Source organism: Opisthocomus hoazin, chromosome 2 (assembly GCF_030867145.1).
Source record: "Opisthocomus hoazin isolate bOpiHoa1 chromosome 2, bOpiHoa1.hap1, whole genome shotgun sequence".
In the NCBI taxonomy this organism is placed as follows: domain Eukaryota; kingdom Metazoa; phylum Chordata; class Aves; order Opisthocomiformes; family Opisthocomidae; genus Opisthocomus; species Opisthocomus hoazin.
The window spans coordinates 11,784,503-11,801,888 of record NC_134415.1 but is presented as its reverse complement, the minus strand read 5'-3'; the positions used below and the strand labels follow the sequence as shown (position 1 = coordinate 11,801,888).

General features: G+C 38.3%; 1 protein-coding gene across 5 annotated transcripts in view; it reads left to right on the top strand.

The window, feature by feature from the left end:
* The window catches only part of CEP170 (centrosomal protein 170), a 103,271-nt gene that overhangs the window by 10,247 nt on the left and 75,638 nt on the right, over positions 1-17,386 (top strand). For all 5 annotated transcript variants that reach the window (XM_075412623.1, XM_075412625.1, XM_075412624.1 and 2 more), the window contains exon 2: positions 14,800-14,945. In XM_075412623.1, coding sequence (XP_075268738.1) covers positions 14,841-14,945 — 105 coding nt within the window. In that variant the 5' untranslated portion in view covers positions 14,800-14,840. The remainder of the gene's footprint in view (positions 1-14,799; positions 14,946-17,386) is intronic.

Sequence of the window (17,386 nt, the reverse complement as noted above, 5' to 3'; positions counted from 1 at the left end):
GGTCCATGGGGTTGTTCCTCCCCAGGTGCAGGACCCTGCACTTGCCCTTGTTGAACCTCATCAGGTTCCTCTCTGCCCAACTTTCCAGCCTGTCCAGGTCACGCTGAATGGCAGCACAGCCTTCTGGTGTATCTACCACACCTCCCAGTTTTGTGTCATCATCAAACTTGCTGAGGGTACACTCTAACTCTTCATCCAGGTCGTTGACGAAGAAGTTATACAAGGCTGGGCCCAGTACTGACCCCTGAGGGAGACCACTAGTTACCAGCCTCCAACTAGACTCAGTGCCGCTGTTGACAACCCTCTGAGTTCTGCCATTCAGCCAGTTCTCAATCCACCTCACTGACCACTCATCCAGCCCATACTTCCTGAGCTTCCCTAGGAGGATATCATGGGAGACTGTGTCGAAAGCCTTGCTGAAGTCAAGGTAGACAACATCCACGGCTCTCCCTTCGTCTACCCAGCCAGTAATCTCATCGTAGAAAGCTATTAGATTGGTCAGGCGTGATTTCCCCTTGGTGAATCCATGCTGACTACTCCTGATAACCTTCTTTTCCTCCACTTGCTTGATGATGGCCTCGAGGATAAGCTACTCCATCACCTTTCCCGGGATGGAGGTGAGGCTGACCGGCCTGTAGTTCCCTGGGTCCTCCTTCTTGCCCTTTTTGAAGATTGGAGTGACACTGGCCTTTCTCCAGTCCTCGGGCACCTCTCCTGTCCTCCAGGACCTCTCAGACATCATGGAGAGTGGCTCAGCAATGACATCCACCAGCTCTCTCAGCACTCGTGGGTGCATTCCATCGGGGCCCATGGATTTGTGGACGTCCAGATCGCTTAAGCGATCCCTCACACAGTCCTCCTCGACCAAGGGAAAGTCGTCCTTTATGTAGGCTTCCTCTCTTACCTCCGGGGCCTGGGATTCCTGAGGGCCTGCCTTGGCACTGAAGACTGAAGCAAAGAAGGCATTCAGTAGCTCTGCCTTCTCCGCATCCTCTGTCACCAGGACACCCGCCTCATTCAGCAGCGGCCCCACATTGTCCCTAGCCTTCCTTTTGCTGCTGATGTAGTTGAAGAAGCCCTTCTTGTTGTTTTTGACATCCCTTGCCAGCTTCAATTCCAGGTGAGCCTTGGCCTTCCTCGTCGTGTCCCTGCACGCTCTGACCAAGCAAGAGATAGTATTAGTCTTGTATGTGACAGATACACAAAATAAGTAATTACCATCTTTTCAATAGGAAATACACAAGAAATAAAGTGAGAAAGAGCCAAGGCAAAATAAACAAACATAGAAATGCAGCACTAATTTACTCTAAGATGTTAGGTGTTACTTATTAAACTATCAGAAGTGTTGCTTAGTGGGTACCAATAGTGATAATAACTTTTATACTGTGGAAATGTAATTTAAAGAACAGAGGATGTGAATTGTTCCAGCCTTTAAAAAGTGAACTGATGATGATCTGTTTTAATCAACTTCTTATGCTTTTGTCCGTATTTAGTTCCATGTTAAAATGATTTAAATTATTTTTGGTAAACCAGAAGAATGTTTCTGTATTGCAGCAGCATAGTCAGTGTTGCTTAATATACCTTTTACTTTTTGTGCAGCTGAGCATGACGAAGTTCCCAGTCAAATCTTTTTGTTGGAGACATGAAAGAAATAACTTTTGTAGTAACTGTGGATAGTTCTTAAAAAAACAAAACCCAGAGCCCCAGACTTGTTCATTAAAGTGCCAGTGAGAGGGTTAACTCAATCCCTTTTGATGGATGAGGTTATAGTACCGCTTCCTCTTGTTTGGTTCCCTGCCTGGGGCAGTGTGTGTGGAGTTCACAGCCCTTTGCATTTAGCTTTACCTTTCACATCTCTTCTTTTTTTTTTTTTTTTTTTTATTTAAGGCAACAGAATTAATGAACTTACAATCTATATAGGTTTCCACCCATAGAACTACTTGAATTCCAGATTTCTGTCTATTGAAAGACACAGTTGCATTCATTTCATAGCCTTTAAAAATATTTATAATATGATACTAATAAAAGCATTTTCTGATGGTCTCCAAGCGTTCTGAAGTTAAGCAGATTTTCATTGTAGTATTCTGCAAAACATATGCTGATGTTGTACCAAATCAGCTTTAAATCATCAGTCAGTCATTCTTAAACCTGCTTATAAATGTCCATATGAAAATATTCTGCTTACACAGCAGTGAGGGCTTCTAACTGTGATTTAGTTGAGGGGTTGTGATACACTTGCTCAAGCAAGTCCTTGCACAAAATCATCAAGTTGCATGCTCACTGTACATGTTAATTCTAAAAGTTTGTGGTGACAATGTCACATGTAGCTGATCACATCTGGAAAATAAGAGGTAGTGTAAGAAACAGAATGAAGACTTACCGTGCTAGTAGCTGTATTCCTGTTTGGTGGCTGCATGCAAGAAAGGAATGAGCAGGCACCGCAAGCAAATGTGGAATAGCTTCTCTCCAGGGAAGCCATTTGCTAGGTACTAATTACAGACTGGTTTAAAACCTTTGCAATAAGTAATACTAATCATTAAAACCATGGGTATTCTTGTTGTTTGTGCAGATGTCATACCCGGCTTTGTGTCTTGCTAAATTCTTAATACTGTCTTTTAGGCAGCTGTTCTCATGTGATCATACACTGAGAAAGTGTTCGTGTTGTATTTGTTACCTTTCAATTTCAATTCCTGGGAAGGAGAGAGATGGGAGGGACACAGACATTAAAGAAATGCTATACTCTAAACTGCAAGACTGTATTTCTATTGGATGATTTGGGTTATGAGTAAAGAACTGAACACATAATGAAAATATAAGGCATTTTAAGCCTTGTTCTACTCTATTTTCATATGAATCACCAGGAAGAGGACTTCCCATAGGGAAAAGATCTTAAAAATCAAATCCCATGGTTTTGTCCGAGATTGGAAAATGCTGAGCATGAAGAAAACTGCTCTCTTTACATCACAGCTACCATGCTAGTTTTTAAAGAATTTTGGATTTAAGCTTGTAGTGATGTTAAATACTTTGTGGAATACCCACATAGCATAACATAATTACGACAAGGTGTCAACGAGCTTTTATTATACTGGTGCACACACACACTCTTTCCCTGTCTTCAGACTGAAGATTGCTGAGAGCGAACATCACTTAGAACTTTATGGCAAAATTTTGAGCCTTTGGTTGTTTTGTAAAATAAGTACATCCAGCCTTCTTTTTTTTTTTTTTGCCCTTTTTTTTTTTTTTTCCATGTAGGGCCTGTGTTACTGAGCTTGGAACAAACAACTTAGTGTATTTCCAAGAAAAATACATCTGTGGACTTGGCTGTTGAAATAATTGTGAAAAGCTCCAAAGCATTTCATAAGGGAGAGGGTAGAATGTATCAAATATTCGTATGGAGCCTATCTTGGAATGATAAATATGTTTTTCATGTTACAGTGGAGATGTAGCAAAGAATAATAATTGACTACCTTTTTCCAGTTATGCGTATGTAATGCTATGAATGGATATTGAGATCAGTAACACTGATTTCAATAATCGCCCTCTGTTACTTCCATTTTCATGTTCTGTGTACTTATACATTGTGTCAAGAAGTCAAATGGAATTGAAAACTAAGAGCGATGTTAAAATTACTTAAATACATGTTTTTCTTTGGAGAGCTTATTTGCCTTCATACCCACAAAAAAATTAATTCCCTGTATTAAAGAAGAAAAAGTTTGCATTGCCTGGAATGTAATTTAATGTTACTAAGTATCTTAGGACATGGAATAAACCCCATATATTTCACAATTTTGGGGCAAGTGAAATCACCACCCTTGGGAGGTTAAGAGGTCCAATTTTATTTGCAGAGTGGTGTTTGTCTTTTCAGTAGTGCTCAGGACTGTGGTTGGTACTTGGCCACTGCAAATAAAACTTCCTCATCATGCACAGCCTACAAAATAACTTGGAACATGCCACGATGGAGGCAGTGAGAGTAGGAAGCGGAGGAAGAGGACTTGACTGCTTCTTCAAGATTACATTCTACTTGAATGCAGTGCCTGATTTGTATTTATTTATTTATTTTCCTGTTTGCTTATCTTGGCAATAGTATAGTCTGATAATATAGTCTGATATGGAGTGGGAAGGAGGTATTTCTGTAGCTTTAATGAAAGGAAACTTTTTCCCTAAGGCAATTTGGTTACGGTTTCTGTGGCCTGTTTGCCGTGATCTTTTCTAAAGACTACTTACCAGGTGCGCTATTTTATTAGCATACGGGTGTGCTAATCTCTGTGTTGATGACCTTGTTTGATCATGGTGAAACAGAAAAACTTCAAAATAGTTTTCTTTATTCAGTTCCTTAATCTGAATGAGAGTGATGGACAAAATATGAACACTTGATTGTTTGACCGTAAGTTAAGCTACTCTTACAAGCAGACATTACCTTCTATTTGAACATTTTATTGAAAGCAACTTTTCAAAATTGTTGCTTTCCTGTGTAGGAAGGCTTCAAAGAAGAACATTCGTGAGAAATGATTTTTTGCTTATGAATGTAAAGATTAGGAATGCAAAACAAGCTGTCCATTTTCTTTAATAAATGCAAAATATCCCTATTGTCTGTTACCAAAGGATAAAACAGGATAGCTTTTTTTAAGTCTTAATGGCTTTATCGTAGTGGCTAATAACTGAGTGTACTTTTAACAGCTTGAAATCCAATGTTTAGACTGAGAAGACCTTAAAACTTAAAAATATTTTTTATCCTTCAGGTACCCCTGATTATTACAACAACAATATATGCATAAAAAGGCTTATGATTGTTGTGTAAGGCTATCTGCATGTACAGTACCAGTCTTGTGCAAAGTTTTCTCATCATTTTTTTAAGAATTTGCATGTTTGCCAGTATTCACTGTAAAGATAACCTTTTTTTTTTTTGTCAAGTTGTTGAAGTCTTTGTTTCCCTCTGCTGGTCTTAATACAATTTGATCTCCTAGCTTCTACTAGGAATTTTTTTTTTTTTTTTTTTTAAAGGGGCTTTTGTGGTGGGGAAAGGCACAGCTGTCTTCAAAGTTGCTTTAACATTTAATTTCCCTTTCTTAGATGCTTTACATGAGAGATTGTTGGTTTCAGTTGTGTGAGTCATTACTACATCAAAAATGAAGTAGGATATAGTCTTTTAAGTCATTGTCTCTCAAAATCAAAACCCCGAGCAACTTTCAGTGCAGCTGCACTGTTGGCAGAAAAAGGGTTTTATTTCAGTTCCTGTTCTGACAGCTATCCCTGTGTGTCACAGCAATAAAATAGACATAGATCTAATTCTGACCTGGACCGGAGGGAAAGGATGCTTGTGTGGCCCCACAGCTGTAGCCACATTACTGGGCAGATTTGCTGACTGACAGAGGGCAACAGCCTCCTGAGCTGCTTTCTTGTCTTTACTCCATCAGACACATGGGGTGACCTGTAGGGCAAAAAGGGTATCTGGGTCCCTTGGGTAGAGATCTCAAGCTCTTTGGAGGCTCTTTCCTCTTCAGGAGGAGAATCTCTCGCTATTCTTAGTAGCATTCCCAGTTAGAAGGCTTTTATGCCTTTTTGTAATTAAAATATGAGGAAGAAATACTCCTTGCCACAAACGCTCCTGAGGAGTCTGCTGCGATAATCTGACCCTAGGGCCAGATCGACTGAGTGCTGAGCTGTACTCTGCAGCTTCACCACAGTAAAGTGGAGCGTGTGCGTGTATGGCTGTCTGGGTTCCACACACACACCCCCCCTTTATTTTGTTCTGTTTTGGTTTTCTTCCTTTCCTAGCCAGAGACCCTCGGAGAAGTACATTGCTGTTGCTTTATTGATGTGGTAGAACTCTAACTCTTGTGGTTTTAGTTAGTCTTGTATGATAGGTAATGTAGGTAATGTGCATATCTACCTCTGTTGGATTATACTAATAAAAAGAAAAACAAGAGGCATGACTCATCTTGATCTCCTGATGCTTTATAAAGACATTTTCTTACTCTGGTTTTTATTTCTGCTCTATGTTTTAATATATATATTTTCTTCTTCTTAAATTTAAAATAACTTTTAAAAAATCTGTTGTAAAATATTTGATCTAGCAGATGTTGCTAGTGAACAATTTTCTCTGTAAACAAAAGACCCAGCTGATTTTGCAGACTAAGATTTAGGGAGGTTTACGTACTCTTTTTTTGCCTTCTTTCTTCCTCTGTCTGTGTACATACAAAAAAGGAAGGGGGGCAGCAAAAAGGGGAAGAGAGCAGTTTTGCAGGGTGGTGGTGAAGAGGGTTTATTTGCTCTCAGTGGTTGCCTTGTTCTGTAAAATTTAGTCATGGCTACAATTTTTGATGGACATTGGAAATTACACATTTTAGATGTAGTGTAAGGCTTCAGTGTGATTTTCTAATCTTTTTTTCAAGACACTGTGGCCAAGTTTGGGTATTCGAACTAAGGTGGAACAGGTCAAGTACTTCAGAAGCAGAATGAATGTCTGAGTCTATCTTCAGTTGCCTTGTCAGCTAAACCTTAATAAGTTTAAGAGATAAGCCAAGAGACCAAGGAGGACTGCAATTTTTTGAGGTGTTTTGGTTTAGTGGTAGGGACAGTCATCCTAAATGTACTCCTGTTCCCCATTTGAACAAGGAAGCTAAATTGAATGGATACTTCACCTTTCTTCCTTGGTTTCCTGTTTTCTTCCACATTACCTATTTGCATGTTTGCCATGCAGTTCTGCTCTGTTACGTCAGTGTAACTCTAGAGTAATTGCATGAAATTGTCATAAAGTTTATAACTAATAGCAATATTTCTTTATATTGGTGTGAATGGGAACAGTTTCTTGTTCAGGGCAGTATATAGCATTTGGATGTTTCTAGAGGGATGTGTTCAGGGGAATTTGCCAGTCAGTGTAGTACTCCATAATAGCAGTTCTAGTTGGACAACTGCTGAAATCTAGGATTGTTTTGGTCAGTTTTCCTAAGTATGTGAACTCATCTTCTCTGGGGGATGTTGATGATGAGTTTTTTTAGCGTAATTTACCTTATTTATGCTTCCATTGATTTTATTTTTTTATTATTTTTTACAGCCTTCTAAGGGTATACTTTTACTAACCTTTATGGGTGTTGTTATGACACTAATCTTAGCCTCAAAGTGAAAAGTACTGTCACTTGACAGCTTGATCCAACTTGACTTGACCAAAGCCTTACTTTGGGTAGTGTCTTTTCAGTGTGCTAAACTTTTATATACATGTATCCCATGTTACTTGGAAAGCAGTGGCCAACACTGAAGTTTTCTTACTTCACCTTGTGAACTACACTGTGAATTCAGAAGGTCCATAAATTCTTCAAGGAATATTTTTATTGATCATTAGCCTAAACTTCTTTAATTTAGTTAGATAATTATTTATTTATTTAAGGGTTTTGAGGAATAACATTTCACATGACTGTGGCATGAACTGAATTCCAGTTCCCAGTGAAAGGTTCTTCAGCCATGCTTCTTTCCCCCACCCCCCCTGCACAAGATAACCAGTTTATTAACAGATTCGCTTGATGAGCCAGCCAGAGGAATTGGTGCAAATAGTTTCAGCCAAGAGACTGTTGTCTGTGGAGCCCTCTGTCTCCCTTTCTGGGATGACAGCAATGTAAGCAGGGGATTATGAAAGCACCAAGCATAGTTTCATGACTAAAACATTTAGAAGCTACTCCAGAGTACGAATTATTTTCTTGTATTTATAGTCTCTATGATGGCAGATTGTCCTGGTTTTGGCTGAGATAGAGTTAAGTTTCTTCCCAGCAGCTGTTATGTTTTGGATTTAGTACAAGAAGAATGTTGATAATACACTGATGTTTTCAGTTGTTGCTATAAATCAAGGACTTTTTCCATTTTCTCGTATTCAGCTAATGAGCAGGTGTGCAAGAGGGAGCACAGCCACACAGATAGCTGAGCTGGCCAATGGAAATATTCCATACCATAGACATCCTGCTCACTTTACGAATGGACTTGGCCAGGGGCAGGGGTTTGTTGGTTTTTCACAGAATCACAGAATGTGAGGGGTTGGAAGGGACCTCTGTGGGTCATCTAGTCCAACCCTCCTGCTGAAGCAGGGTCACCTACAGCAGGCTGCACAAGACCTTGTCCGGGTGGGTCTTGAATATCTCCAGAGAAGGAGACTCCACAACCTCCCTGGGCAGCCTGTTCCAGGGCTCGGTCACCCTCAGAGTGAAGAAGTTCTTCCTCATGTTCAGACAGAACTTCCTCTGCTTCAGTTTGTGCCCGTTGCCCCTTGTCCTGTCACTGGGCACTACTGGAAAGAGCTTGGCCTCATCCTCCTGACACCCACCCTTCAGATATTTATAAGTATATATTAGGTCCCCTCTCAGCCTTCTCTTCTTCAGGCTGAACAAGCCCAGCTCCCTCAGCCTTTTCTCATAGGAGAGATGCTCCAGCCCCCTCGTCATCGTCGTAGCCCTCCGCTGGACTGTCTCCAGTAGCTCCTCATCTTTCTTGAAGTGGGGAGCCCAGAACTGGACAGAGTACTCCAGATGGGGCCTCACTAGGGCAGTGTAGAGGGGAAAGAGAACCTCCCTGGACCTGCTGGCCACACTCCAGGATATCCATTGGCCTTCTTGGCAGCCAGGGCACACTGCTGGCTCATGCTCAACTTGTCATCCCCCAGCACTCCCCGTTCCCTCTCTGCAGAGCTGCTCTCCAGAGAGGGAGTTTGGGAGTTTGAATCCTCTCTTGGTTGGGAGTTCAAACTTTTTTGGGGCTGCGAATTGGTCATCAGGTGGTGAGAAAAATTGTACGTGGTTTATTTTGCATATTCATCATTATCATTAGTAGTAGTATTTACGTTGTTGTCTTATTAAACTGTCTCTATCTCACCCTATGAGTTTCCCCTTTTGTCCATTTCTTGTCCCCATCCCACTGAGGGGGAAAGGGAGTGAGCAGCTGTCTAGTGTGCGGTTGCCAGCTGCCGGGTTAAACTACAAGGGTGCTTTTTGGCGCCCAACGTGGGGCTCAAAGGCTTGAGGTAACAGTAGATAGGACTAGAGCATGTTAAAACGAATTAGTGATAAGCATTCATCATGTTGGTTTGGTCATTGCAGGTCACAATGTGGCTCTTTGAGTTGGTTTCAGAGTTGTATAGTGTAGCAACTTACCTGCCATATATACTGTTTATCGGTGCTCATGTATCACCTTTGGTCACTGGATTAAGAGTACTGCTTTGTTGTGCTGTGCGACACTGGCTCATAGTTCTATAAAATCATGGGTTGTAGGACCAATTCTTTATCTGTGTTAAGTGGCGGCGGGCAATGTGTAGGCAGTGACAGTGACTTAAAGCCTTTATGGTATGGACGATGATGTTGGAAATATAAATGTGGGGAGGCCTGGCAGATTGATTAGATCACAGTTCAACAAACCACTATGTTAAAATATGACACAGATGAGCAATCTACCCATACTTTGGAAAGGTGGTCTTAATTTCCTAGCCACCCTACATGTGACTTTAACCTACTTGGAAAAGAATTAGACATTCAGTGATGTAACAGAAATAAATGAAACCATTTGACCTGTAATGTTGTGTAAAACTGGGTACTTTAAGATGAAATGCTGATAGTTTTGGGACTTAAATATTGAAGATTAAGACACTTTAGTGTTAACAAGTGCTCTCTACATTTCCCCATTTATAATAAACCCTTTGTAGAGATTTTGTGGAGATTTTACTGGAAGTGTTAATGAATTTCTCATGCCGTGGTGATGAGCATGGCAGATAAAGTCAGTAGGAAGTTAATAATTCACAAAAGGTTTTCAGTGGTGTGCAACAAATAAGGCACAGGCTAATCAGTTGATAAGGAGAGGAGGAAAAAAATAATGCTGATTAATTGACTGTTAAGCTCTTTATTTTAACCCAAATAAGGTGGAGGTCCTGGTTAAAATATTATGTGGTGATGTAGTTAAAGGTTATTTTTTAATGCATGTATGTAAGTAGGTTAATTATGATTGTATGTGGAACACTGATTGTGATACTGCCCAACTTCAGAGTGTTTGTATTACAGAGTAGACAGTATTATTGCGGTGTTTTCCACTTAAAAATTTCTAGATTTAAATAAAAATATATTTGTAGATTACTTTTTAGTATCAGTTACATTGATACAGTAATATTCTCAGGGTTGGAATTACCTTCACTTTGCTCTTTTCTTTCTGTAGCGTAGATTTCTCTATTTCAGTCTCCTGAATTACATTGGATAGACAATAAAGCGGTCATTGTAGGTACTTTTCCTGTGCGCATTGTTTGCTGACAGGGTTTCTCTGTGACTTGGGAATCAGCTTTAACTTCAGGACTTCTCCAGTCATTACTAGCTCTGTTAGTGCTGTCTTAATTCTGATTTCTCCCTGTCATGGCTTACACCTGATGTTTGTCTGTTTTGATTCCCCATTCCAGAATCTGCCTAGCTCCAGCTCAAGTGTCTTGGCCAAGTGTGGTGTTGTTCTCACCTTCTGAGTCTTCTACTCTTGTGTTTGTTCTCTACCTGCAATAGTGGATGAATTGAGAGTACTGAGGAAGGATGTTCTGGTTTTGGTTATAACTGGCGCTATAACATTAAAAAGAGGTGGTTAAAGTGAATTGTGGAGCATGATCTGTATAGACAGTTGTTGAGAGAATTTATCTGTGTACTCATTGAACTAATATACACATAGAAAGTTTTCAGAAGGCTGTTGCTTGTCTGTATTTGCATAGATTTGCACAACAGCAATAGTAAAAGGTACAAACTGATACTAAGGCCTCCTGTCACATGTCAATTACCAATTTGTGTGTATGAAGTACTACTTGCAATTTTTTTTAAAGGTAGTAGCATAGAATGTTTTCCTCTAACTTGGTTTCAGAAATGTTTGAGTCGCTACTTCTGAATCTTCCCCAAATATACTAAGCAATTTTATGAGAAGGTAAACTTAATTTTAGCAAAATTTCTAGGAGCTGGAAACAGGAACTTATAAGGGCAAATAACTGGCAACATATTATCATCAAGCTGTGTCTCAGCTTCATGCACAGTTTTTTAAATGTTGTTTTAAAATGTTCTTAAATAAAATTTGTTGTACAGTAATAGAGTAGTTGTGCACAATGAAGTTTATACTATTTTCACTCTTAATATAGAGGACTACAGTGCTTGAATGTCAGAATTTCAGGCATATATTAGGTTTAGTTTAAATTTTAAACACAGTTTTTTGTTTCTGTATAGGATTACCGTCTCAGTACTTGCTAATCGTTTAGTTGGAGAAAACAGTTGACTTTTCAGTTACAGGCAAATATAGAAATGGAGACTGTAGATTGCTCAAATGTGAAATTATTAAGGATTTTTGCTTACAATAACATTACTGTATCAAAACTATGATTTTGGCAGTGTTTCTCTAGACATGTTTGAAATTGGTTACACCCATCTTTTGGTTACATAATACGGGCTTTAGTTCTTAGGATTGAATTCTGTTTACAGTGATGATGCAGCCAGTTTTCTCATTACTACATCATCTGTTTCAAATGACTTATTACCCATGCGTTCATTCTTACACACTGGTTCCTGCCCTTCACTGTACGATGCTATTTCTTCTGCAGACAAGGAAACGTTCAATGTTCTGCAGTTGCAATAGGTAGCTCAGCAGCTGACTTCTAGGTGTCTAGAATGAACTATTGCTTTGAATGATCAAGTCTTGAAGGTGAAATGCTTATTAATTTGTTTAAAGATTACAACACGATATTGCCATATTAGGAAAGACTAAGGAAACAAAATGTTTCAATAACGTATTTAAAATCCATTTTTCTGGGGAAGAAATAATATTTTTGGTAGATACTTCATCTAAAAAGCATAGTCTGTAGTGGAGTAAGACAGGTCTGTCTGGGCCAGTATCCTGTTCCCCATAAACAAAGACTAGGTAAGGAAGAGAGGGTGTTAACTAGGACGATACCAAGTGAAACCTCACTAGAGCATGCTCCCAGCTTTGCAGAATGCACAACTCATGCAGCTGCTGAGCTAGAAGTGGGGTCATTGCATTTAGTAGGCGTGATAGTTTTTTCTTCCATGAATGCTTACTGCTTTTTGAACCCAGTGTAACCTTTAGTTTGCATAATATTTTATCGCAAAAATTATCATGATCTATATTTACACTGTGTAAAGAGCCACTTCTGATGATTTTGCACCTGTCATATAGTAATTGAATTTAGTATCTCCTGGACAGTGAACAATCTGTCATCCTGGTATTGTTCAGAATACTACAGCCGGAATACTTAATACAGCAGTGTATTAAAAATATTGTTAGCTTTCATGTAGTTTTCGGGGTACAATGTAATTGCCCATATACTGCCTATATAACTAGTAAGTGTGCAGCTTCGTCTCAAATTTTTAATGCACTTTTTTGTTCTGGTATTAAACAACTGTTGCTACTGTATGCTGTTTTCAGCCAGTTCTGCGATGCAGAATTTCAGCCTAGCTTTGATCAAAGGCATTTGTTTATTCTAAAAAATACTTTAAAATAAAATATGTATCTAGGTTGATGATTTGTTGAAGTTGAGACAGCACTGTTGGAAAAGAACAACATTATTAAATTCAATGGAAATGGTGATGGGCTTTTAACTACAAATATGCTGCCAAGCTGTGTGGCAATGATTGCTCTGTGTAATATGTTTTTAAAAAAATATTTCAGTTAGCTTCTGTTTTTTGTCAGGCTTTATCATTTGTGGGAGATACAGGGTTTTTTACCAAGCTCGGTAGTTGTTGACCTACTTGTCGGTTTTATAAATAAAAATAGTTTTTCTGCTTTATTGATAGTTCACCTGTGTTAACTAAAACATAATGTTTAAGTAAGAACTTTTTCAAATAGTTTATGTCCTCTTGGAGGTTTTTATATGAATTTCCAATTAGAACAAGAAGGCCTAATGGTGTAAATTTTGTTATGATAAGCAGCTGGGAGATTTAAAAGGCAGTAAAATACAAATGGACTGAGGACCTTTGATATTGAACAGCATGCTTGCTGTCAAGCATCCATTTAATTTCCTTGTTAGAAGCTGAAACCTAGGCTGGCCAGTTTTGATACTTCCTTTTACTTTCTTAAAAGGAATAGGAAAATGTCATTTGATTGACTTAGTGTATCTTCTAGTTTTAAACTAGGTTAAATTAAAAATACAAATGTTAATTTCCTGCAAAGGTTCTGAATAAACTGTTTCCATGATTAAAACACTTATTTGGTAACTAGATGTCTTTAAATTTAATTTCAGCAAGATAGTATTGTAGATGTAATTTGTAATCTTTAAATTTTCTATTTATATAGTAGAAAGTGTGGTAGAGATGCTGTCTCACTTCTTCCATTGAGGTGGAGAACATTAAGTGGACATAAGTTTCAATAAATTGCATTAAATTTTTTTTAACTGGATTGACAGCCCTGCTGGTTCATTTTAGCACCTGCTGTGGTATGCTTTTGACTTAACTGTTTTGTAAATGTCCAGTCTGTCATTTTCAGATGCAGTTTTGACTTAACTCGGTCGTCTTTAAATTTTCATAATATGCGGTGTGTCCCCTTGCTTGGTAGTTTGCCTAATGGGGCAGTGCTGGCATTGTTGTCTTACTCAGCGCTTGCAGGTTAGTCTTGGTTTTGAGAATCACACAGAATCACAGAATGTTGGGGGTTGGAAGGGACCTCCGTGGGTCATCTAGTCAAGCCTCGCTGCATTCTTGTTATTATGCAGATTATTCTCAAGTCTGCTACAAGCTTATGTCTACTTACAGTACATTTGCTACTCCTGCATAATTTCACTAAATGACATACAAATGAAAGAGAAGAGAAATGCCGGCTATTTGGTAGAGAGGAATGCTGGTTTCTTTTTCTTTTCTTTGACTTCTCTTTTAGTGAATACAGGGGGGTAACGAATGAATGAAATGATTGGTTTGGCTTGTTTTTTCTTAAAGAGAGTTTTGGAATACTTCTTAAAGGCTTTTCCAAGTATCAACCATTGAATTACTCTGGAGGGTGCTTATAATTGTATTTTTGCCCAGTGTCAAGTAGGCCGTGTTATGTGAAGTAGTTTTCCATAAAAGATTTTATCCAGTTTTCAAGTTTTGTTTTCCTTTGTATTTTATGACATTTGAAATAGCTGTGGGGTTTTTTTCTTAGTAAGTATGTAGCATGTCTTGTTGTTTATTGGAAGATCAAGGTGAAGCTTTGTAGGAACACTTTCAGGTTTACTACTTATAAATAATTTCTAAATTTTGCATTTTGCTCTGCTTAGTTTAGAATTCTAAACGTACTCTGTTAATTTTCCAAGATACAAGTTCTGTTGAGACAATCCAATGTGAAATAAGAAGCAAAACTTCCTTTAAATTAAGCTTTCACTTGGTGCTGTGCTTTAGACCAAATGATGTACTTCTTTTTCACAGGAGAATATAATGACACACATGCAAGTTACTTGCTGTATTTTGTGAACATTTGCCGTGTTGTTTATTGATTGTGATAGTGAAGCATTAATGTAGCAATTATCTTGATAGTAAGCGGTCAAATGTTAAAAGCTTTCTGACAACTTGATGTACAACTTTGGCATTAACTACCTGCTTGTTCATTTTGAAGAAGCTTACCGCCAATTAAATTTGCATAGTTGCATGAAGCCTCAGACTATGTAAATCTGGAGCTTGTCACTTCCTGCGATAGCTGGATTCAGTACATGCTATTGAGGAAGCTGCATTTTCAGAGGCTTAATGTATTCTGCTCACAGTGTTTGCTGAGCAGGAACTGGAGCTAAAAATAACTAAAATGAACTTCTCTGTCTCTCTCTCTTTCTCGCTACAGGATGACGTAACTTTGCCAAGGATTTATCAGCTAAGCAGAAAATGAGCTTAACATCCTGGTTTTTGGTGAGCAGTGGAGGCACCCGCCATAGACTGCCAAGAGAAATGATTTTTGTTGGAAGAGATGACTGTGAGCTGATGTTACAGGTAATTGCATCAGCCTTCCATGTGCAACTGCTCAAATCGTGAACTTAATGCACTGGTTTTATATTCCTTGTGAAAATTAAGTTCCCTAGGTGCTGGGGGAACGATTGTTTTGATTAATCTTTGGCATTCATAGAAAAAAGTTAGTTTAAATGTATTGCCATCAATCATACAGTTACTGTCGAAGTGTGGAGGAACACATTTTCTTCATAGGTATCACATACAGAGTGCAAGAATAGAAGATGAAATAAATTTTGCAATATGATCAGTAAGTACACTGTGTGATTCATAAAATGTGAAAATGCTAAGTGCACTGGATGTTTTTGAAAAGAGCTTTGTTTTTTCTGCAACTTGTAATCTAATTTAATCACACGATTTGACGTAACTCTATCCCCATATCATGATCTTATTGTACAAAGGCAAATGAAATTAGTAGAGAGGAGTATTTCTCTATCTTTAAGGAAGCTGAATGACTCAGTTTCAGTAATGGTTTCAGTGGAACTGTAAAAATACAAGTCTTCATCAAAATAGTTTGATACTGCAGTAGCTTCCTCAACTTTCAGGATCATTATGTGGAACTCTTAGTGGTGTGTAACTGTATTGTTATGTAGCCGTATTGCATGCACTTCACGCTGTAAAAGCTGTAGTCCTCTGAGCTGCTTCTTTCTAGTATATGTATATATTTGAATGGTTAATGGTAATATTTTGGGAGTTTCTTGTTGAATTCTTGTCTTTAGTTACTGTAGAACTCTTTAAGAGGATTAAACTTTAAAACTAATATTCTCAACCCTTTGTACCATTCGATAAAATACTTTCTTTTGGATTTCTTGTTTTCAAGAAAATTAAGTGCCTAAAAGCCTATTTTTATGTATATTACTCAGAATGTAGTATCCCTAGTAAACTGCATTTGGCTCTCAACCTCAGAAGGCATCCAGAGGTTTTATTGATGATGAAAATACTTCGTCCGATTAGAAAGTAGTTGAAAATACTTTAAATTTCTCTTTAAAGACAGGCAGTATGATGTCTTGGTTATATATGAGGGAAGTATTAAAATAGAAAAACCCAAGCAAAACAACAAATAAACACAAAAAATCCCCAACACCCAAAACAGAAAAAAAAGGCAAACAAAAAACCTTACCCCATTGGTTGTTGCCCAGAAGATTATAATCAGAAAAATGCTTTTATTTTGCCACTAGCTTTTTGTAATGAGTTGTTGTCTCTGAGTAACGGAGCCTTTGCTTCTTCCTCTCTCCTCTATGCCATCTTCTGTCTGTGATTGATCAGTCCTTAGAGTAAAGCTGGATACTCAAGCATTTATTATTTTGTGTTATAAAAGTTCAGCCTTTATCACCTTCAAAAGTAGCTGCCTCTTTGATTAATTTTGTGAATAGATTCCAGTCATTTACAACTGTTATTTGTTGTGTGTTGACTTCAGAGGTAGTAAAAAGAATCAAGGGGCCTGGTGACTTTCAAGAGTATTCTCTTTAGCCTGCTGTTATGTTAGGTCTACATGCCAGCATGACTGTAATACCACATATTGCTGGAGGGGGAGGAACCTATCAAAAGAGCAGCTAATAATGTGTTCTTGTTCTGTGTGTATAGCTCTTTGTGTAGGCGCTTCTTTTCCACTCTTGACAACTTGGTTGTTCTCTTACTGCAAAGCGTGTGGACAATGCATGATAAAGCAGAATTTAATGCTTTTATTCATAATTTCTTGACAGAAAACGTGTTAGAAAAGCCTTATTAAAAAGCATTTCAATTCTGTTGCTTGCTTGGTAGAATTAGACCTCAGATCTGTACCTGTTCTTCTGACACAGGTTTTGTTCATGTCTGGGTCTACAGACTTGCTTTAACTGGGTTATTTAGTAAATGTGCTCAAACATAGTATGCAGTCTTTGTGTTTAGCTAGCTGCTCCAGTGCATCACCCTTCTTGTGGATAAATACCACATTTTCCCCTTCTTTCACCATTATGTTTAGAAAACTTTTTAAATCTTGATGGGGGAATCATTTCCAAGCTTAAAAATTCTGCATTATTCATATTATCAAAATCATTTCCAAGGAAGAATACTCCTAATTTCTGCCTTCTGAACATTTTCTTAGTAGTCTGGATTGGATTGAAGAGTCTTTGTCTGAAATAGTGCTAGTTACACATTTATTTTAACTGAGGATGGAGTTTTCCTCTTCACATTCATACAGCTCTTCACACAGTTATTCTGTGATTTTTATTATTTCTGCAGATATAAATCTTTGTACTGAGTCTGGTTGGGTTGGAGTTAGTTTTCTTTATAGAAGCCCTTGTAGTACTATGTTTTGGATTTGTGACCAAAAACACAGTTGATAACATACAAATATTTTAGCTGTTGCAGAACAGTGTGTTCACAGTTTCAATGCATTCTCTCTTTCTCACTCTGCTCCTTCTACACACACGTGACTATGTTGGGGG